Consider the following 21,006-nt stretch of genomic DNA (forward strand, 5'->3'; position numbering starts at 1 on the left):
CGATAACTGTAATGTGACATGATGGCAACATTAACAGGAACTCATCGTTAATATTTAATATTGTGATAACCTGATATCAGTGATGTATAAGTACCTTTATTCAAGTACTTGAGGTTCATGTACTTTACTTTAGTATTTGCATACTTTAATAATAACAATAATCTCAATAATTACCATAATAATTACAATAGCAATAATTATAATAATAATTACTATAGTGATAATAATAACAATAATAATAATAATTATTATTATTATTATTAATAATAATATGAATAATAAGCGTGACTTTAACAACACTCATAATAATCATATTGACAATAATGTTTTTATAGTTATGACAAACGGACTCTTATTTCCTCTAAAAGTCTCTAAACCGATGAACGGATCCGGATCTGATGGAGACGTAAAGGTGAGTCACGTGGTTGCTGCTGCAGGTGAGACCTCTTCGGAACCCGGTGTGTTGTGACGCAACACGCAGCTTCGTCACTTCGGGTTTCTTCGTCATGAAGAACGGGAAACTCCGCACGAGCCCAAAGATAAAAAGTCCAAACTGCTTCAAATGGAAGCTGAAAGAGACGTTAACGAGTTTAACGGCGGACGGAGACCAGGACCGAGACCAGGACCGAGACAGCCGCCCTGACAGACATGAACTCTGCGATCGGTGAGGATGAACTTTTATCACTCAGAGCTGCAGAGAAGCTTAAATCAGCAGAAGGAAAGAATGATTTAATCAAAGTGAACAGAGTCCTATTGATCAGACATCTGTGTGTGGAGGGTTATTAGTGTTATACGTTTATAGGGTTATTAGTGCCATGTGTAGGGTTGTTAGTGTTATAGGTATATAGGGTTATTAGTGCCATGTGTAGGGTTGTTAGTGTTATAGGTATATAGGGTTATTAGTGCCATGTGTAGGGTTGTTAGTGTTATAAATATATAGGGTTATTAGTGCCATGTGTAGGGTTATTAGTGTTATAGGTATATAGGGTTATTAATGCCATGTGTAGGGTTGTTAGTGTTATATGTATATAGGGTTATTAGTGATATATATATAGGGTTATTAGTGATACATATATAGGGTTATTAGTGCCATGTGTAGGGTTATTAGTGTTATATATATATAGGGCTATTAGTGATAATATATATAGGGTTATTAGTGCCATGTGTAGGGTTATTAGTGTTATATATATAGGGCTATTAGTGATAATATATATAGGGTTATTAGTGCCATGTGTAGGGTTATTAGTGTTATATATATAGGGCTATTAGTGATAATTATATATAGGGTTATTAGTGCCATGTGTAGGGTTATTAGTGTTATATATATATAGGGCTATTAGTGTTATATATAGGGCTATTAGTGTTATAAATATATAGGGTTATTAGTGCCATGTGTAGGGTTATTAGTGTTATAAATATATAGGGTTATTAGTGCCATGTGTAGGGTTATTAGTGTTACATATATAGGGTTATTAGTGCCATGTGTATGGTTATTAGTGTTAAATATACAGGGTTATTAGTGCCATGTATAGGGTTAATAGTGGTATATATACAGGGTTATTAGTGTCATGTATAGGGTTATTAGTGGTACATATACAGGGTTATTAGTACCATGTATAGGGTTATTAGTGGTACATATATAGGGTTATTAGTGCCATGTATAGGGTTATTAGTGTTATATATACAGGGTTATTCGTGATATATATTCAGGGATTTTAGTGGTATATATACAGGGGTATTAGAGGTATATATACAGGGTTATTAATGTTATATATACAGGGTTATTAATGTTATATATACAGGGTCATTAATGTTATATATACAGGGTTATTAGTGATATATATGCAGGGTTATTAGTTTTAGATATACAGGGTTATTAGTGTCATGTATAGGGTTATTAGTGCTTTGTTAATGAACCTGACTGAAAACGGGAAGAAACTGTTCATGTGTCTTGAGGTCTTGGTCCTGATGGACCGCAGCCTCCTACCAGATGGAAGGGGCTCGAACAGTTTTTGTCCAGGGTGAGAGGGGTCGGCTACAATCCTTCTTGTTCGCTTCAGGGTCCTTGAAGGGAACAAGTCTTGGAGGGACGGCAGATTGCAGCCAATCACCCTCTCAGCAGAGCGAATGATGCGCTGCAGCCTGCCCTTGTTCTTGGCAGTGGCTGCAGCGTACCAGACCGTGATGGAGGAGCAGAGGATGGACTCAATGATGGCTGTGTAGAAGTGCACCATCATTGTCTTTGGCAGGTTGAATTTCTTCAGCTGCCTCAGGAAGTACATCCTCTGCTGAGCCTTCTTAGTGATGGAGCTGGTGTTAAGCTCCCACTTGAGGTCCTGGGTTATGATGATGGAGGACTCCACAGCGTCGACGGGGGAGTCATACAGGGTGATAGGGGGAGGAAATCCACAACCATCTCCACTGTCTTTAGAGCGTCGAGCTCTAAGTTGTTCAGACCGCACCAGGTCACCAGATGGTCAGTCTCCCACCTGTAGGCGGACTCATCCCCACCAGAGATGAGTCCAATGAGGGTGGTGTGAACCGCAAACTTCAGGAGCTTGACGGACTGGTGACTGGAGGTGCAGCTGTTGGTGTACAGGGAGAAGAGCAGAGGGGAGAGAACGCAGCCTTGGGGGGTTAAAGGCAGAGCTGAAGTCCACAAACATGATCCTAGCGTAGGTTCGAGTCCACATGCTGGAGGATGAAATGCAGGGCCATGTTGACTGCATCTTCTACAGACCTGTTGGCTCTGTAGACGAACTGCAGGGGGTCCAGGAGTGGGTCAGTTAGGGTTTTTAGGTGGGACAGGACAAGGCGCTCAAAAGACTTCTGGAATGAGTGGTACAGAGGCATGGGCCCCTGCTGAGCTGGGGGAGGGGGACCTGGTGGTCTGGGGCTGGTTGATGGAGCCATGGGGGGTGGGGTCAGGACTGTCCCATTGTCTTTCAAAGCAACAGTAGAACTCGTTCAGCTTGTCTTCAAGGCGTAGATCATTAATTCTTCACCCACAATGCATTTGTTTTTGTGATATGATCAACATTTGTTTACTGCATGTTGATCAAAAAGGTGCTAATCACTTTATTAACAGTTAATAAATCAGTTTTCAGTCGTTGGGTTGCAAGTTATTTGTTTATTATTTCTACGTATCAATGGATTAGAACTGATCTGTTAAGAATCAATTATGATTATTGATAAACTTAAAATCCTGACAGTTTTAAAGTTCGTCTTTTGATTCATTTTCTCGCCCTTCATACTGAATAGTTAGCCGGCAGTGTTTAACCTCCATACAGTGAGCAGTTTGATTCATAGTAATGATGATGATGATGATGTTCTCCCTCCAGTCGCTCTGCTGCACTGCTTCCTGTTGGCAGATTTCATCCAATTAGCTCCCGTCTCTCCGTCCAACCCGTCGGCGCTCATTGAGGCGGCCGAGCGAGCGAAGATGCTGGTGGAGAAAATCCTGAGAGACATTCCTGCCGTGCACGCCGCCACCGTCACCATCGAGGTAAACGAGGCGCGTGATTGGCTGCTGCGGCTCGACTATTGGTTGTTGTTCTTCATGTGTCGATAACTTATTCCTTGCGTCCTCAGGGTTTGACCCTTGACTCCGCCCACACAGCTAACCTGCAGATGATGGTGACATCACTGGGCATCCCCCCCGCCCCTGTCCTCAAACCGCTGTCGGAAAGCTTCACGCTGGTCAGTCTGAGGATCTTCAGGTTCCTTTAAGCCCTTCAGACGTTCTTGTGGTAGAATGAACAGAACATAATGTGTGTGTGTCTCCTCCTGCAGGACGTCTGTGTGAGCCGCATGTCAGCCGGCAGCCGGTTGTACCAAATGATTTTGGAAGTTTTATCTGGTCGCCTGAGCGGACTGAGTGACCTGCAGGCCGACCTGAGAGACATGCAGACCCACATCACCAAGGTGACCTAATCACACGACCTCATCACACGACATGACCTCATCACACGACCTCATCACATGACATGACCTCATCACACGACCTCATCACACGACATGACCTCATCACACGACCTCATCACATGACATGACCTCATCACATGACCTCATCACATGTCTGACTCTGTGTTTCTGTGCTTCAGATGAAGGAGGCGTTTCAGCTCGGCGTCGTCGAGGCGGATCAGAACCAGAACCAGAACCTGGACCTGGCTTCCCGTCTCCATGGTAACTACGGGGTGCAGGTAGCGGCTCACCTGACGCTGACTCAGCTCCGCTCCTTCTGTCACGACCTGATCCGCAGCCTGAGAGCCGTCGCCACCTACAGGCCCCGCCCTGCAGGTACACACTAAGCCCCGCCCACCGGTAGCACTTGGGAACGAGGTGCCTAAAGGTCGTGACCTTTATGTTGCAGTGCATCATGGGAGATATTTTATGAAGGAGTTCTTAAAAGAAACAGTTCATACAAAGACCCTCGTTTGTTAATATTAATACGCTCATCAAACATCAGCCCTTCATCTCAGAACCACATCGACAGGAAGGAAGGAAGGAAGGAAATCCAAAACAGAAACGGGTTGAGAGAGGAAACATGTCTTTGAGAAACTCTTTCTGCAGAGACCATCTTTGAGACGTTCCTGAGATTTATTTCCTGATGTCTCTGTTTCAAACCGAGGGCGTTTTATTGTGAAGGATCTTGAGATCAGCAGCTGGAGCTTCGTGAGTCGGAGGAATGTGAGCGAGTTCAGGAATGAAGAGATCAACAATCTGATCTGAGGTCTGCAGGTCTGAACCCGTCCGTCTGTCTTCAGGTTCTCGTTCAGCTTGCAGCGAACGCACACGTCTGGAGACTAGAACACGAGTCACCGATCGATCGATAATCCGTAATCAATCAACAGAAAAGTGATCCTTAGCAACTCTGATGATCCGTTTATTGTTCGAGACGATTTAAACCAAAATGTTTCACAAAATTTGACTTTTTGTTTTCTGACCTAATGACAACAACCAATAATCAATAACATTTACACTAATCAATAACTGATCATCCGACTTATTTTGACAGAATTTAAAAGCTTCTCTATCATATGGAGGCTTTTATTGTGAAACAGCTGCAGGAAATGGTCAGAGCTGCTCCTCTTTATTTTAAATGTTTCTGTATATTTATATTGACATTAATATTATTGATATTAATAATATGTATTAATACCCATTAATATATATTAATATTCATTGATAATTAATTATATGTATTAATATTTATTAATATTTCTCAGCTCATATTTATGAGGTTTGGATGAAAATGACTCAGATCAGGTTATTTATCATATATTTATTGGTTATTTATGATGAAATATTTATTTTACTTTTGACTGTTTCTGTTTTAGATATTTTAATTATTTTATGATGTCAGAGCAGCGAGGATGTCATGTTGTGTGTAAATTATATTTGTATCGTGTTCAGGTGTGTTTGATATATTTACTGTATTTATTTAATTGTTTGATGAAGAAACTGATTTTATTGACTCTGGGTTGTCGTCTTTTAATTAACTTTTATAATGAGATTCTAACAGCCAATCAGAAGCCTTTGTTTGTTTCAATGATAATAAACACTGTTTTCTAAATATTGTTGTTTGTTTGTTCGTTTTGGGGTGCGTTCCATTCAGCTTTGCTCACTTAAGCTTCAATAGAGATGACATTACCTGTTTATGCAGAAATCATGTGACTGGAAAACAGGAAGTAAATTTACTGTTTTCTGATTGAAAGAACTGACGGAACGTTTTTTACTAGCTAGCTTGTCCATCTCCAGAGCTGGCTAGTATTAATTAAGTATTAATAATAATTATGTGTTTACAATTACGGTGTTTACAGACATCTTCAACACCTCCCTGGAGACATGCCACGTACCAGCCTATTTCAAGGCCTCCACCATCATCCCCGTCCCCAAAAAACAAGGATCACAGGACTCAATGACTACAGGCCCGTCGCCCTGACCTCTGTGGTCATGAAGTCTTTTGAGCGCCTAGTCCTGTCCCACCTAAAAACCCTCACTGACCCACTCCTGGACCCCCTGCAGTTCGTCTACAGAGCCAACAGGTCTGTAGACGACGCAGTTAACTTGGCCCTTCACTTCATCCTCCAGCATCTGGACTCCCCAGGAACCTACGCCAGGATCCTGTTTGTGGACTTCAGCTCTGCCTTTAACACCATCATCCCGTCTCTGCTGCATAGCAAGCTCTCCCAGCTGCACGTGCCCGACTTCACCTGCAAGTGGATCACAGACTTCCTGTCTGACAGGAAGCAGCACGTCAAGCTGGGAAAACAGGTCTCAGCCTCCAGGACCATCAGCACCGGCTCCCCCCAAGGCTGCGTTCTCTCCCCTCTGCTCTTCTCCCTGTAGACCAACAGCTGCACCTCCAGTCACTAGTCCGTCAAGCTCCTGAAGTTTGCGGATGACACCACCCTCATTGGACTCATCTCTGGTGGGGATGAGTCCGCCTACAGGTGGGAGACTGACCATCTGGTGACCTGGTGTAGTCTGAACAACCTAGAGCTCAACGCTGTAACCCTGTACATATACCACTAATAGCCCTGTATATATAACACTAACACTCTATACATGGCACTAATAACCCTGCGGAAGAATGCAGCCCCACCAGCCCACATCACTCTGTGTGAGTCCCCCGTCAACGCTGTGGAGTCCTTCCGCTTCCTGGGCTCCATCATAACCCAGGACCTCAAGTGGGAGCTGAACATCAGCTCCATCACCAGGAAGGCTCAGCAGAGGATGTACTTCCTGAGGCAGCTGAAGAAATTCAACCTGCCAAAGACAATGATGGTGCACTTCTACACAGCCATCATTCCTCATCCTCTGCTCCTCCATCACAGTCTGGTGACGCATCATTCGCTCTGCTGAAATGGTGATTAGCTGCAATCTGCCGTCCCTCCAGGACTTGTTCGCTTCAAGGATCCTGAAGCGAGCAAGAAGGATTGTAGCAGACCCCTCTCACCCTGGACAAAAACAGTTTGAGCCCCTTCCATCTGGTAGGAGGCTGAGGTCCATCAGGACCAAGACCTCCATCAGGACCAAGACCTCACGACACATGAACAGTTTCTTCAGTCTTTGGTCAGGTTCATCAACAAAGTCAAGGACCCCCACTGACTCTGTCATCCCCAGGACAACCTCCTGCCGGTCACTCCCCTGCACATCCCTTCTATGTTTCTTATTTAAACAGACTCAATACTTTTAACATTACACTTACTGTACATCTCACTTGTTTATAATCCTGTTATCTGTTTGTTTGTGCACTTTATTTTATATTTCACTTTACTTTATATTTCACTGCATTTCATATTGTAACCAAGTGGAACTGACGGTGTGAAACTATTGGGTCCGCCGGACCGGTAATGGGGTGCACAGGCCCTGATTAGCTGAAAAGATGCACCTGCTGGCAAATCGCATTCTTTGGCCAAATCCCAATGTCCCCCCATACGGACTCACGGACTTTGAGGTGCGCTCCCGCGAAATCCGTGAGGGTTTAGGGATGTCCCACTGTCAAATCATCAAGTGTTTGAGGCTCTCTCGCAGACATTTTGAGCCCTTTATTAACCCTTTCCGTAAATCAGCATGGTATGCTGACTTAGCCGAAGGGAATTACCCACAAATCATTGCAATGTGACGTTAAACACGGGGTAACCAGTGGACGCATGGAGACGTAAAACAAAAGGTAAACAAAGAGGACGACTCATGTGTGTTCAGCCTGTCATAATACATTTACTCAGAAACATTAAGGGTTAAAGATGGAACAACAAATAAACATGAAATCAGAAGATAGTTATTTATTTATTCATCAAATATTTGATTTTGTCATTGAAGCTGTTTTAACAAAAACGAGTAAATAGATTATATGAAGTTACCTCTCATCTTGTGAGGAAAGAGCCTGAAGACTTTAATATCAGGGAGTACAAAGTATACAATAAATACACACAATTATACATCATATTTTTTGCAGTTTTCATGGTAACGTGATGTGTTGCAGCAAAGTGCTGTCCCGTTCATATTCACGCCATCTCAAGCCCTCACAGTCTCTCACACTCACCCACTCACCAGGTGACGTCAGTAAGTCCTTGAGGGTTCAGGGTTTGAGGGTTTAGGGGGGACATTGGGATTTGGCCTTTGTCTTTCTCTCCGGTGTCACGAGCGGGGGTGCCGAGTCCATCTACTTGCTCTCCCGCAACAAGCGGAGACGTAGCGTGAGGCCGCATGATAAGTTGCGTCGGTAGCGCAGTGTCTGGGAGGCATCCGTTACAGAGGGGACAGTGTGTGTTTGGGGGATGGCTGGTTCAGGTATATTTATAGTGGAATGGGTTTTCTTTATGTATTTCGTGTGCTGGGGAAATTGGGTACAATCAAGAAATATGTAATGTTGTATTCATGTTTTTTTAGAGCTTCCTGAGCAGTACACCCAATGGTAGCTGGGGGGGAATCCAAGTGGGGGTGGCTGGGTTGCTGAACAGTAGGTGGGTTGAAGTAGAATCTTTTGAGTTTGTTTTCTGTTTATTGGCAGTTGTTTGTGATTACTTATGTTTTCGTTTTCATTTCTTTTCTAGTTAGTGAGACGCTGCCTTGGTCTTTTGTTTCTTTTCTTTTGCTTTAAGTTGTTTGTGATGCCTATGTTGGCACCTGGTCTGTGAACTCCTCCTGCCCACTAAACCAGCTGTCACTGGTTACTCCACATAGTTATATTTGTACAAATAAAAGATTTATATTTTCATAACACTGCTTCCTTTGTGTACGTGCCTTTACGGTGTTTTGAACCGGGTCTCTGTGGCAACGGGGTGCTACAATATTTTACTGTAAATTTGAATATGTTTCTACTTTTTGCACTGTGTTGATTGTTGTTGATTGTTTAATGTTATGCACCACCTGTCAATAAACGGTTCTGGTTCTGATTCGGATTATTATAACTCTTCATCACTCAAATGTTTTCTGGAGTTTTCTGGAAAAGAAAATCACAAAAACTACAAAAGGTTTCTCACAGATGTATTTATTGAAATGATTTGAAGGGAAGGTTTAGTGATGTCTGATTTCTTCTTCTTCACTTCTTTTATCACTAAATCACCTCCAGATGTTTCTTCTTCTTCTACAGTAACAACTTTTCTCTTTCAAAACATTTCAACCAGCTTCTTCCAGCTAGAAGACTATCAGGCCCCGCCTCCAGGAAGTGACGCCACAGACTATAACCCCGCCCCAGGAGAGGGAGTTGTCAAATGGGCGTGTCCTTCGTAGGAGGCGGGGCTTAATGCAGACCCTGCTCTTCAGAGATTAAACTTTAAATTTGAATGTTTAAAATGATAAATTTGATCAAAAAAACAAACTGACTCATGTTTGTCCTTCAGGGACACCGTAGAGACACCGTCCCAATGTCCACTCTGTCTTTTGTACACAATCCAGGAGGACACTGAGACCCACAGAGACTGACTGTCTGTCTGACTGTCTGTTTGCCCTCTGTCTCCCTCTGGTGGTGGAGGTCAGTTCCTGCGGTGTTCGTTGTCTCTTCTTCGTTGCTTCTGTTTCTGTCTCAGAGCTTTTCTTTCTTTCTCGGCTGCAGAGTGAAGATCTTTGATGCGACGCTTCAAAACGCTGCGATCCGAAGAACTGAGGACACCGAGAGCCTGAGGGACGAGGACAGAGGTCTCACTCTGATGTTTATATCAAACACTAAATATGAGAGAGAGGTCTCACACTTTATACCAATATGAATAAATATATAGTGAGATAATGAGTCATAATTGTAGAATAAGTGAAGAAAAATACAGAACAGAAGTTTGACTTTTGATGAGTTCACCCTCCTCTTCCTCACCTTCAGCTTGTTGCCGTCCATCTGCAGCAGCTGTTGTCCGTCTACGCCTCTTGCACTGAATTCTGGGACGTATTGCTCCAGGTGGAGTCCTCTCAGCCAATGAGAGACCTGCTGGGTCGTCCACGACGACACGAGACAGGAAGAGTCCTCAAAGGGCTGAGGAGGAGGAAGAGGAGGCGGAGGAGGAGGAGGAAGAGGAGGATAAGGAGGAAGAGAAAGAAGAGTTTTCACTCTGATGCACCTCCTGCTGTATCTTACAGACCATAATACCCTGTCACCATGGTAACCGTGTGTGTGTGTGTTACCTCATCAGAGGACTGGGACAGCGTGTGGTACGGGTGGGAGGATCTGGAGGAAGAGGAGTCAACAGGAGGAGAGGAGGAGATGTGAGGAAGAGGAGGAGAGAACTCCTCACTGAGAGCCGACTCCTGAAGGACCAAGAAAGGAAGTAGTTATTGATCTCTTCTTCTACTTCCTTTTTGTGTCCAAACTACACAGTCTAATCAGATCTAGTGATTGATAGATTTAACAATATGTGACACAATATGTGACTTGTAGAAAAAATAAGTGACTTGTAAAAACTAGATATGACTTGTAGAAACTAAATAACTTGTAGAAACAAGATACGACTTGTAGTAACAAGACATAACTTGTACAAACAATATGTAACTTGTACAAACAAGATAATAATTTGTAGAAACAAGATACGACTTGTACAAACAAGATAATAACTTGTACAATCAAGATTTGACTTGTAGAAACAAGATATAACTTGTTGAAACGAGATGTGACTTGTAGAAACGATATGTAACTTGTAGAAACAAGATACGACTTGTAGAAACAATATGTATCTTGTAAAAACAAGATACGACTAGTAGTAACAAGATATAACTTGTAGAAACAATATGTAACTTGTAGAAACAAGATATAACTTGTAGAAACAAGATATACATTGTACAAACAAGATAATAACTTGTAGAAACAAGATGTGACTTGTAGAAACAAGATGTATATTGTAGAAATGATATGTAACTTGTAGAAACGATATGTAACTTGTAGAAACACAATATAATTTGTAGAAACAAGATGTGACTTGTAGAAACAATATGTATATTGTAGAAATGATATGTAACTTGTAGAAACGATATGTAACTTGTAGAAACACAATATAATTTGTAGAAACAAGATGTGACTTGTAGAAACAATATGTATATTGTAGAAATGATATGTAACTTGTAGAAACGATATGTAACTTGTAGAAACACAATATAACTTGTAGAAACAAGATGTGATTTGTAGAAACAAGATACGACTTGTAGAAACAATATGTATCTTGTAGAAACAAGATACGACTTGTAGTAACAAGATACGACTTGTAGTAACAAGATATAACTTGTAGAAACGATATATAACTTGTAGAAACAAGATATAACTTGTAGAAACGATATGTAACTTGTAGAAACGATATGTAACTTGTAGAAACAAGATATAACTTGTAGAAACAAGATATAACTTGTAGGAACAATATGTGACTTGAAGAAACTAGATAAAACTTGTAGGAACAATATGTGACTTGAATAAACTAGATATAACTTGTAAAAACATGATATAACTTATAGAAACCAGATATAACTTGTAGTAACAAGATATAACTTGTAGAAACAATATATAACTTGTAGTAACAATATATAACTTGTAGAAACAAGATGTGACTTGTAGAAACATTATATAACTTGTAGAAACAAGATATAACTTGTAGAATAAAGATATAACTTGTAGAAACAATATATAACTTGTAGTAACAATATATAACTTGTAGAAACAAGATGTGACTTGTAGAAACAAGATATAACTTGTAGAAACAAGATATAACTTGTAGAAACAAGATATAACTTGTAGAAACATTATATAACTTGTAGAAACAAGATATAACATGTAGAAACAAGATATAACTTGTAGAAACAAGATATAACATGTCGAAACAAGATATAACTTGTAGAAACAAGATATAACATGTAGAAACAAGATAATAACTTGTAGAAACGATATAACTTGTAGAAACAAGATGTGACATGTAGAAACAATACCTATCTTGTAGAAGCAAGATATGACTTGTATTAACAATATGTAATTTGTAGAAACCAGATGCGACTTGTACAAACAAGATATAACTTGTACAAACAAGATATAACTTGTAGTAACAAGATATAAATTGTAGTAACAATATGTAACTTGTAGAAACAAGATGTGATTTGTAGAAACCAGACAATAACTTGTAGAAGGGTCATTGACGAATAAGGCTTCTAAAAAGGTAATTAAAAAAATTATCTTCAAAATGGATGTAATGCATATTTTTGTGTCTGGAAAAATGTGGTGAAACAAGTCTAAGTTGTGAACCAACTTTTCATAGTATTTTAAATAGTTTTTAACAGTATTCTTTAACTTCACAGGCTAAAAAATGTCAGGTGGCGCAACCACATATTTATAAAAAAATATATATATTCCTAATATTTATTCAAACTGAAATTTCTGACAAGTATCCCTTAGAGTGTCTACTGTGTCTAACACATCGTATTTTGTAGTTGTGTTTTATATATATACAATAATTTATCATAATTGCATTCTCTTGGCCAGGTATTTAGTATATTTAACTTTTGCTTTTACAAAAAAATTGACTTTAACCTATTATTTATTGCTTTAAATTAATATTTTACCTGGTCGCACCACCATGACATTTATCAGTTGTGCCACCTGACAATATTAGTAATCACAGCAAATATGCAGACAATTTGCATTTTTTTTTCAAATACAACAACATGCTTTTAGTCAACAGACTCTTTTTAAGTAAAAGAAGTAAATATTTCATAGTAATCATGTTTAGCACATAACTGGAACAGGCAAAATCACAGCCGCTTCCGCCTGCGTGTTGCAGCTTCTACCTCATTGTAGCAGCGTTTTGCACACACTCCATACAGGACTTGTTGTCTGCTCTCTGTGTTGTGCTGGTTTTGCTTTACTTGACAGTGGCATCCTTAATAGTTAAACAATATTCATTAATATCATGAAAAATTGTTTGAAAGTGTATAATATCGTTAACTTAACACTGTTAAACTTTAGAATTTTTTTTTAATATAATGTTAGGGCTTTAAATATAATATCATAGAGTGACATTCTCTGCAGTTGCACCACCTGCCTTACTGGTTGCACCACCTGACATTTGCAACTGATTTCAAATTAAACAGGCATCTACTAGGACACTAGCATTAGCTTTTGTTCTTGCTAACAACTTTATACATATACATTTAAAATAGAATAAAGACATTTATGATAAAATAACATTTTTCTAGTTTTACATTGGTTGTACCGCCCTGACATGGAAGGTGAACCACTCTACCTATAAGCTGAAAGTAGCTGTTTTATCAATATTCAAAAGAGATATAAAAACATTTTCATTCTGCTATAAAGGTCAGTTGAGGTCCTCTTGATGATGCAATAACCTGTTTACTGTTTTCCACTTTAATTTCATAATAAAAGTCCCATCTTTACAGCTGTGCCACCCTGACATTTGAGAACATTCAAATTGCTGGACAAAAGTTTTTAAATTATCGCAACAGCTTAAAACTATTGGTATTTGTAAAAAATTGGTTTATTTGAATCGTTTCAACAATAAAAGCATGCCATCGTATTTTATTTTGAATTAATTATCATTTCAATACATTTTTTAATAGTTTTCTTAGACTGTTCGTCTGCTAGGACAGGTGCACCGCCTGACATTTTCAGGGTTTGAGATGCCAAAACATAAAATAATATATATTATTTGATTGTACTGAAAATGTATCAAAACTGGATAGGTTTTATAGAATGAAATGATATATGTCACGAATTGATACAATTATTTTAAAAGGAAATAGTGGACTCGGACACAAAAATATGCATGTCATGTCATTGACCCAGAAACATGGAAAAGTAGTAAGTAACATGGTGGAGGAGTTTGTTTTGTACCTGGGAGTGAGACCTTTGGGGCCTCGGTGAACTTGTTGTGGGGGCTTTAGGGGAGCCAGGTGGCGTCCCGAAGGAGGAAGGCGATCCCCGTCCTTCAGTGAACCAGGAGAACGGGACGAAAGATCCTGAAGACCGAGACGGACTCTCAGACGGCTCCCTGAAGACAGAAGACAAGGTGAGGACACGAAGAATATGGATGTGTTATGTTTTCGTGTGATGTTGATGTGATGGACCCACCGGCTGCCCACAGAGAGCCTGTTGGATTTATCTTTCCTCACTCTGATATACGAACGTCTGAGAGTCACCCTGAGAGCGAGAGAGACATTATTACATTATTAGAGATCTACTTTCATCAACAGTAAGAATGATTATTACTGACGAGAAACTGGACAATGTGATTGATCAGTCAGCTGCATATTATTTTTGAATGGAGAGAGTACCTCTGTAATAGTGTTGCATTATGGGTTGTTTTCAGCTTTGTAGCTATGCTAGCTCTGTTGAATTAATTGTAGTTTTCTTCTGTGATCTCCGTCATCTTGACGTTCAGATAAAATCAGAGATGTTTAATTTTATCGTAGGTTTTTTAGTCTCGACTCGATAGTGAAATTCAATGAAGTGAACATTGTGAACAACCAATAGTAAGACCTCTCTGTCTCTGTTCTCTCTACCAGAATCAAGTCCTACTAAAGGGGCGAGGCATTGGTCATGTGACACAGAACCACAGAAACAGGAAATTACTGTGTGTGTGGGTCTCACCCGAGATCCAGAAAACGTCTCTTGGTTTTCTTGTCGAAGACAACAGTTGGACTGCCGGGATCAGCTGGACTTGTGTCCCGACTCGAATCAGAAACCAACACTAACACACACACACACACACACACACACGCTCCCATTATTAGTGAACCCATAAATAATAATGAGACAAAAATGTAGGTTTTTCGCCATCAGATTAGAAGCTATGTTTGGCGAACACCAACATCGGCACAAACACACCATGTCCAATGTGAAGCATGGTGGTGGCAGCATCATGCTCTGGGGATGCTTCTCAGCAGCAGGCCCTGGAAGGCTTGTAAAGGTAGAGGGGAACATGAATGCAGAAAGATATCCCCAAATCCTGGAGGATAATCTGACTCAGTCTGCAAGAGAACTACGATTTGGGAGAAGATTTATTCTCCAGCAAGACAACGAGCCCAAGCATACAGCAAAAGCTCCACAGAATGGTTCAAAGACCACAAGGTGAATGTTCTGGAGTGGCCAAGTCAAAGCCCAGACCTCAATCCAATCCAGAATCTGTGGCTGGACTTGAGAAGAGCAGCTCACGCCCGATCCCTGAGCAACCTGACAGAGCTGGAGCTGATTTGAAGAAGAATGGAGAAAAATCTTAGTGTCCAGATGTGCCAGCCTGAGTGAGACATATCCACACACACTCAGTGCTGTGATTGCAGCCAAAGGTGCATTCACTAAATACTGACCTGAAGGGGGTGAATACTTATGCAATCATTTACTTTACCTGATATATGTTTAATTAATGTACATTGTTTTGTAAAAATCAGTTTTCACTTTGATATTAAAGAGGTTTTTTTTGCAAATTCTTGTTAAAAAAGCCAAATTATATTGACCATGATTTCATGTATAAAAGCAACAAAAGGGTGAAACATCCAAGGGGGTGAATACTTCTTATAGGCATTGTATTTGGAGTTTGGCCCTCATCCTCTAACGCCATCCGACGTATTCTTTGTCTTTTTGTCACGAGTGTGTGATCAGTACTGAGCATGTTCAACTCTCAGGTGTATCTCGGGTGTGTCTCGGTTGTGTCTCGGTTGTATCTCGGTTGTGTCTCGGTTGTGTCTATGGTGTGTCTCTGGTGTGTCTCAGGTGTGTCTCAGGTCTATCTCGGTTGTGTTTCGGTTGTATCTCGGTTGTCTCGAGTGTGTCTCAGGTGTGTCTCAGGTATGTACCTTCACTGTCGGGCCTCCTGCTCCTCCTCATGTAGACCCGGGAACAGTCGGAGGAGGGGCAGGACTGCGAGGGCGAGCTGCTGGGAGTCACCAGGGCCTCCTGAGACGTGGCATTGGTCAGCTGACGGTACCGCCCACGCGGGGAGGCAGCCAATGAGGCTCCTTCATCCTCTGGAGAGTGACGCACCTGAGGAGCCAAAGTGAGGAGAGTCTTTGGCTTCTTCCACACTGGTAGGTTTTCCATTTTAAAACTAACTACGTTTATTTTGAGCGTGGTCTACTTCTCTATTAGTGTGAACTATTGTGAAGTTCACACAGAAACTGTAAATGAACAAAAGTATTAATGCTCTCCAGTACGACAGAGTGTACTTGATCATGTGATGTCCGTCTTAGTGTGATGAAGCCTTTGTCTTTGATCAGAGGAGCTGAGCTCTGATTGGTCTCACCAGGGAGGAGTCGAAGGAGAAGGCGGGGCTTCGAACCGACAGCAGTGAATCAGGAGAGGGGGAGGAGCCTCGCATGGCCAGGTGGAGAGGTGAGCGGGCGAAGTGTAATGGGCTGTCCTGCTAACACACACACACACAGAGTTGAATGATGTCACAGTGATCTCGTCAAGGAGCTTAAGTGACGTGGCTGTTTACCTGTAATAAAATAAATAAATTAGATTAGACTTTATTGATCCAGATGAAATACACAAAGTATGAAGTCAGTTGTGTCTCAGTTGTGTCTCAGTTGTGTCTCAGTTATGTCTCAAATGTGTCTCAATAATAATACATGTTCTGCATCATGAGTACTTCTACTCGTGGGTGTACTTGTACCTTCTCAGTACTCTGACGTACCTTCCTCTCCAGACTGTCGTCACCCTCCGTGGAGCTCACGCTGTCACGGTACCGGGACCTGGAAGGGCGGTTCCTCCGGGCTTTGACGGACAGCTGGGCGCGGCCCTTCTGGATGCTGTTGTCCAGCAGCTCCGTCTCCGGGACCTCGTTCAGGTCTGAAACACCAAGAGCATTGTAGGGGATTGAAGCCTGTTATTGATCTGCTCTGATCGATATGTTGACCTGATGTATGAGGTCAGAGGTCAGTACACATGAAGTCACATGACCAGATCAAACACACAACTGATGTCATCAATAATGAACTTCCTGCTGTAGATTTTAGTGAGAACCATGAAAAAAACACTTAATGATTTCAATCTGAAATATGTTTTTAATGAGTTTATTAATCAATCAGCTGATTGACGGACCGACGGTCGTTGCCGTGGCAGCAGATTATCTCACTTAAAGCTTTAATTGTGATGACACCATAAGTTGTACACATAATGAGCTCCTCTTCATCCTCTTCATCCTCCCACTCACTCCATCAAATATTCATCATGCTGACCAACACACACACACTCACACACACACACACGGTTGTCTGTCTGTTCTTGTGAGGACCTGAAGAAACATAGAGCTTTCCCAGGTCCCTAAAACTAAAAGTCCAACCTGTACCTGATTCAGCGACTAAAACTAAGTACACCATATATACGTATATATAAATATATATATATATACAGTATACAATATATATAATAGCAATATATAATGTCAATATAAATATATACAGTATATTTATATCTATATAATACGTATATATACTATATATACATACATATATATAAGTATATATAAATATTTATATACTTCTATATATATATAAACTGATATTATCACTACTATTACCACACATTTGTATTTGTCCGTTTGTTCATGAACATGATGTGAAAATGGTTTGTAGGATATAAAGATATGTCTCCCCCACAATCAGCTGACAGGAGTTAATTTCCCATGGGGGGGGGGGGGGGGGGGCAGGAAATGAAGAAGAGCAGTGAGGTGAAGAGAAGAGGAGGAAAACAGATAGATGAGAGTTTGGAGGGAGATGACTGATGGGGAGAGAGGGAGGAGGGGGAGGGGCTCAGAGGAGAGATGAACTCTTATTAGAGGGGGAGGAAGGAGAGACTCGAGAGGATGTAGGAAACAAGAGGAAGGAGGTGAAAAAGTCGAGAAATTTCTTTGGTTTCATGCTGAGGAAACGATCTCTTTTCTTTTGTTTTCACAAGATTTTACACTACAAAACTAAAGTTATTTTATTTATTTTATATTATATAATAATAATAATATATAATAATAATAATATTATATAATATTCATTCATTTAATTTTATATATTAACTTATTTAGGTTTCAGAAAACATCTCTGAGGTCTTTCACTACGTTTATTTCTACGTTTCTGTAGCTCTAATGTTCTAAAAATAATCTCTCTGTTTACTGCGAAGTTATTTACTGTCCAACGTTTCATTCAGTCTGATATCTTCAGTTTCAAAGTTTTTAAATACTGAAAACAAAAGAAAACAGACTCAAATGTTTAAATCAACCAACAGTCCTCAACACTAAAACATTAACATTATTAAAGTTATTACATCTTCAACCATCAAAACAGTTTCACGTAAATTTTTGATTAGGAGACTAATAATAAACTAATTTACAACAAAATTACAGAACTCAGACTTATTTTGTTTGTGAAAATCTTAATTTCTAAACCAGAAATACTAAAGTAGAATTTACTTGAGTAAATGTACTTAGTTATGCAGCATGTGTGTGTTTGTGTGTCTGTGTGTGAGTGTGTGGACTCACCGAACACGTTGTCTGTATCATCAGCAGACATGACTCAGTCGTTTCTGTTCAGAGAGAAAATGACAGAAATCAAAAGACGACATTAAAGTCCAACATTCAGTAAAATGTCTTCAGTAGTTCTTGAGGTTCCTCTGTCATTTCCAGGCGCTGCACTTTAACGAACTCCTCCTTGGGAAATGATCGAATCAACTTCAAATTTGGTCACAACAATCTAAAGACCTTTGTGATGAAAAGTTACTCAAAGCTTGTTGTTTCGTGAAAAGCTGTTGCCGTGGGGACGCATTCTTCGCCATGAAAAATGAAGGTGTTTTTGAGAGTTTAAAAATGCTCAAAACATAATCAAACTTGTGACACACATTTAAAATCCTGAATGTAGTTATCTGATGTGATATTAATGCTTCAGAGTAGCAAGTCGGCTCAATAGCGCCCCCTACAATATTTCGACGATGCAGCCCTCGCAGTACGTTTCACCTAGCTCAGGGGTCGGCAACCTTTACTATCCAAAGAGCCATTTTGCTCTATTTTTCACCAAATAAAATTTGTCTGGAGCCGCAAAAGCTATTTGATATCACAGCTTATAAAGTTTTGTATATAGTTATATTATATATACAAAAACTATAGTTTGTTGTATTTATGAAATTATAGAACAAGAATAAAGACAATTCTTGACATTTTATTGCTATTTTACCTGTTATAACAATATCAAACTCTTATGAAGAGGAGAGTTCATCTCCAGCGTGACACTTTTCAGTAAATGCTGTGTTTGTTCTGGAAGTGTCTTTCAACATTATATTGTTTGCACATATCAAGTATGCAGGTAAGTTGGCATCGTTGGCAGTGAAAGCAAATGAAGACGTCCACGCAGAATTAAACTCTATTTTCCTCTGTGAATTTTCTTTTTTTGGATTTACCCATTGATAGTTGGTCTGAAAATCATGATGAGCCACCTGCAGGGAAAAGCTCTTGACAGGTGTAATAGGATGTGACGCACATTTTAGTTGACAAAATATGAAAACATTTTTATTTAAGGTCAGGTATTACTGACCGTGTTGTCTTTACTAGCAGCTGTTGTCCAGTTAAAGTCTGCATTATTACGGAGGAAGCAGCTGTTATTGGAGCGATTAGTGAGCAGCATGTCCAGCGGCGATATCAGACCTACGGAGCGGCCGTCTGAAGTCATGTTAGCGGCTTTGAGCAACCAATCTACTTCCTGTTTACACCGACACCCACCCGCATGCCCAGTGTACGTGAATAGTCACGTGATATTCGATTTCAGGCGTTTAAGTCTGGACGGAGATCATTTAGAAAACGATGCTGAAACGCCGTGTGGGCGGAGATCGTTTAAAACAAAAACATATTAGTGTGGATGTAGACTCAGGGAGCCGCAACAGAGGGGCTGAAGAGCAGCATGCGGCTCCCGAGCCGCAGGTTGCCGACTCCTGACCTAGATGTATAAAATTTGGGAAGCAGATGTATCATATGTAGACTTAAAAAAAAGTCTGAGGGGACCATGCTCTAAACCCAACCAGAAGTCAGACATTTTGAATTTTGTATGAATTTCTCGTGGTTTTCTTCCATTTCCAGGTGCTGTACTACGAACTCCTCCTAGGGAATTAATCCGATCAGCTTAGAATTTGGTCAGAACAATCTAAAGACCTTAGCGAATAAAAGTTACTAAAAGCTTTAGGTTTCATCCAACGACGTGGGTGTGATGGCCATTTTACATGGTTCACCATCATCCATCAAGCTGTTGTAACTCGACTGTACTTTGTCAAAACTGTCACAAACTTGACGTGCTTGTTGACTGTCATGGCTTTAGGACTTCTGCATGCCAATATAAACTCATAGCCATAGCGCCACCTACTGATAAGCACGGACGTAAGCAGGATTCTATAATTACAGCGGCCCAAACTCTGAACTTATTGAAAGGGTTTGTGGGCACACCATGAGAAAAAGACTTCTCTGATCTAAATATGTGCAAACTAAGATGCTTGGAGAGCAAAAGTTAGATAACAGTGGATTTTCAAACCATGTCAGTGGGCATTAGTATAAATGATCTGTCCAGAGCTTCTTCATGACAATCAGGTTCAACGTTACAATGAATGCTTCACACTACAATCTAAAGTTACAGAGGAACTTAAAATGAAAACAGTGTTAAATTAAAGTGTTCAAGTAACAGCAAATGGCACTACTGTTTTGTTAACTTTCATGTAAGTCCAAATACAATCAGCAGGACACTGCAGGGAGTTGAACCCCATCCCAGTAAACTGACAGTCTGTTATGTTACAAACACTGAAGCGCATTCACACACATTCATTTTCTTAATGATCTTTAAAGGCTTACATTTATGATTGTATCGGAGGTACACTCAAAACATTTGAGGCTTAAGACCTGGCAACATGATCTTGCTACGCTGCTGGTCTACGCAGGAAATATCATCTAACTCGTGCACGCAGAGTGTGATGGTCACAGAAATGCATGGCCGCGTCAACCAGAGTCCTTTCAGTACCCTCGAAATTTGAAATTTGAAATTTGGCACACAAGCCAGTCATGGTGA

The 21,006-nt window shown here is 40.4% G+C and overlaps 2 protein-coding genes across 2 annotated transcripts; one reads left to right on the forward strand and one right to left on the reverse strand.

The window, feature by feature from the left end:
- The first annotated feature begins 2,933 nt into the window (after positions 1–2,933).
- Positions 2,934–5,575, forward strand: csf3b (colony stimulating factor 3 (granulocyte) b). The gene is made up of 4 exons (XM_076083423.1): positions 2,934–3,505; positions 3,592–3,699; positions 3,793–3,924; positions 4,104–5,575. The coding sequence occupies exons 1-4, from the start codon at positions 3,443–3,445 to the stop codon at positions 4,308–4,310; spliced, it is 510 nt and encodes a 169-aa protein (XP_075939538.1). The 5' UTR covers positions 2,934–3,442; the 3' UTR covers positions 4,311–5,575.
- A 3,907-nt stretch (positions 5,576–9,482) lies between these two features.
- On the reverse strand, positions 9,483–18,480 carry samd14 (sterile alpha motif domain containing 14). The gene is made up of 10 exons (XM_076083422.1): positions 18,450–18,480; positions 16,614–16,768; positions 16,221–16,337; positions 15,775–15,961; positions 14,573–14,672; positions 14,054–14,122; positions 13,817–13,973; positions 10,120–10,242; positions 9,815–9,970; positions 9,483–9,626 (listed from the first exon to the last, which is right to left on the reverse strand). The coding sequence occupies exons 1-10, from the start codon at positions 18,478–18,480 to the stop codon at positions 9,483–9,485; spliced, it is 1,239 nt and encodes a 412-aa protein (XP_075939537.1).
- Positions 18,481–21,006: the final 2,526 nt, after the last annotated feature.

Source organism: Anarhichas minor, unplaced genomic scaffold, assembly GCF_050575085.1.
Source record: "Anarhichas minor isolate MPS153535 unplaced genomic scaffold, ASM5057508v1 ptg000129l, whole genome shotgun sequence".
Taxonomy (NCBI): Eukaryota; Metazoa; Chordata; class Actinopteri; order Perciformes; family Anarhichadidae; genus Anarhichas; species Anarhichas minor.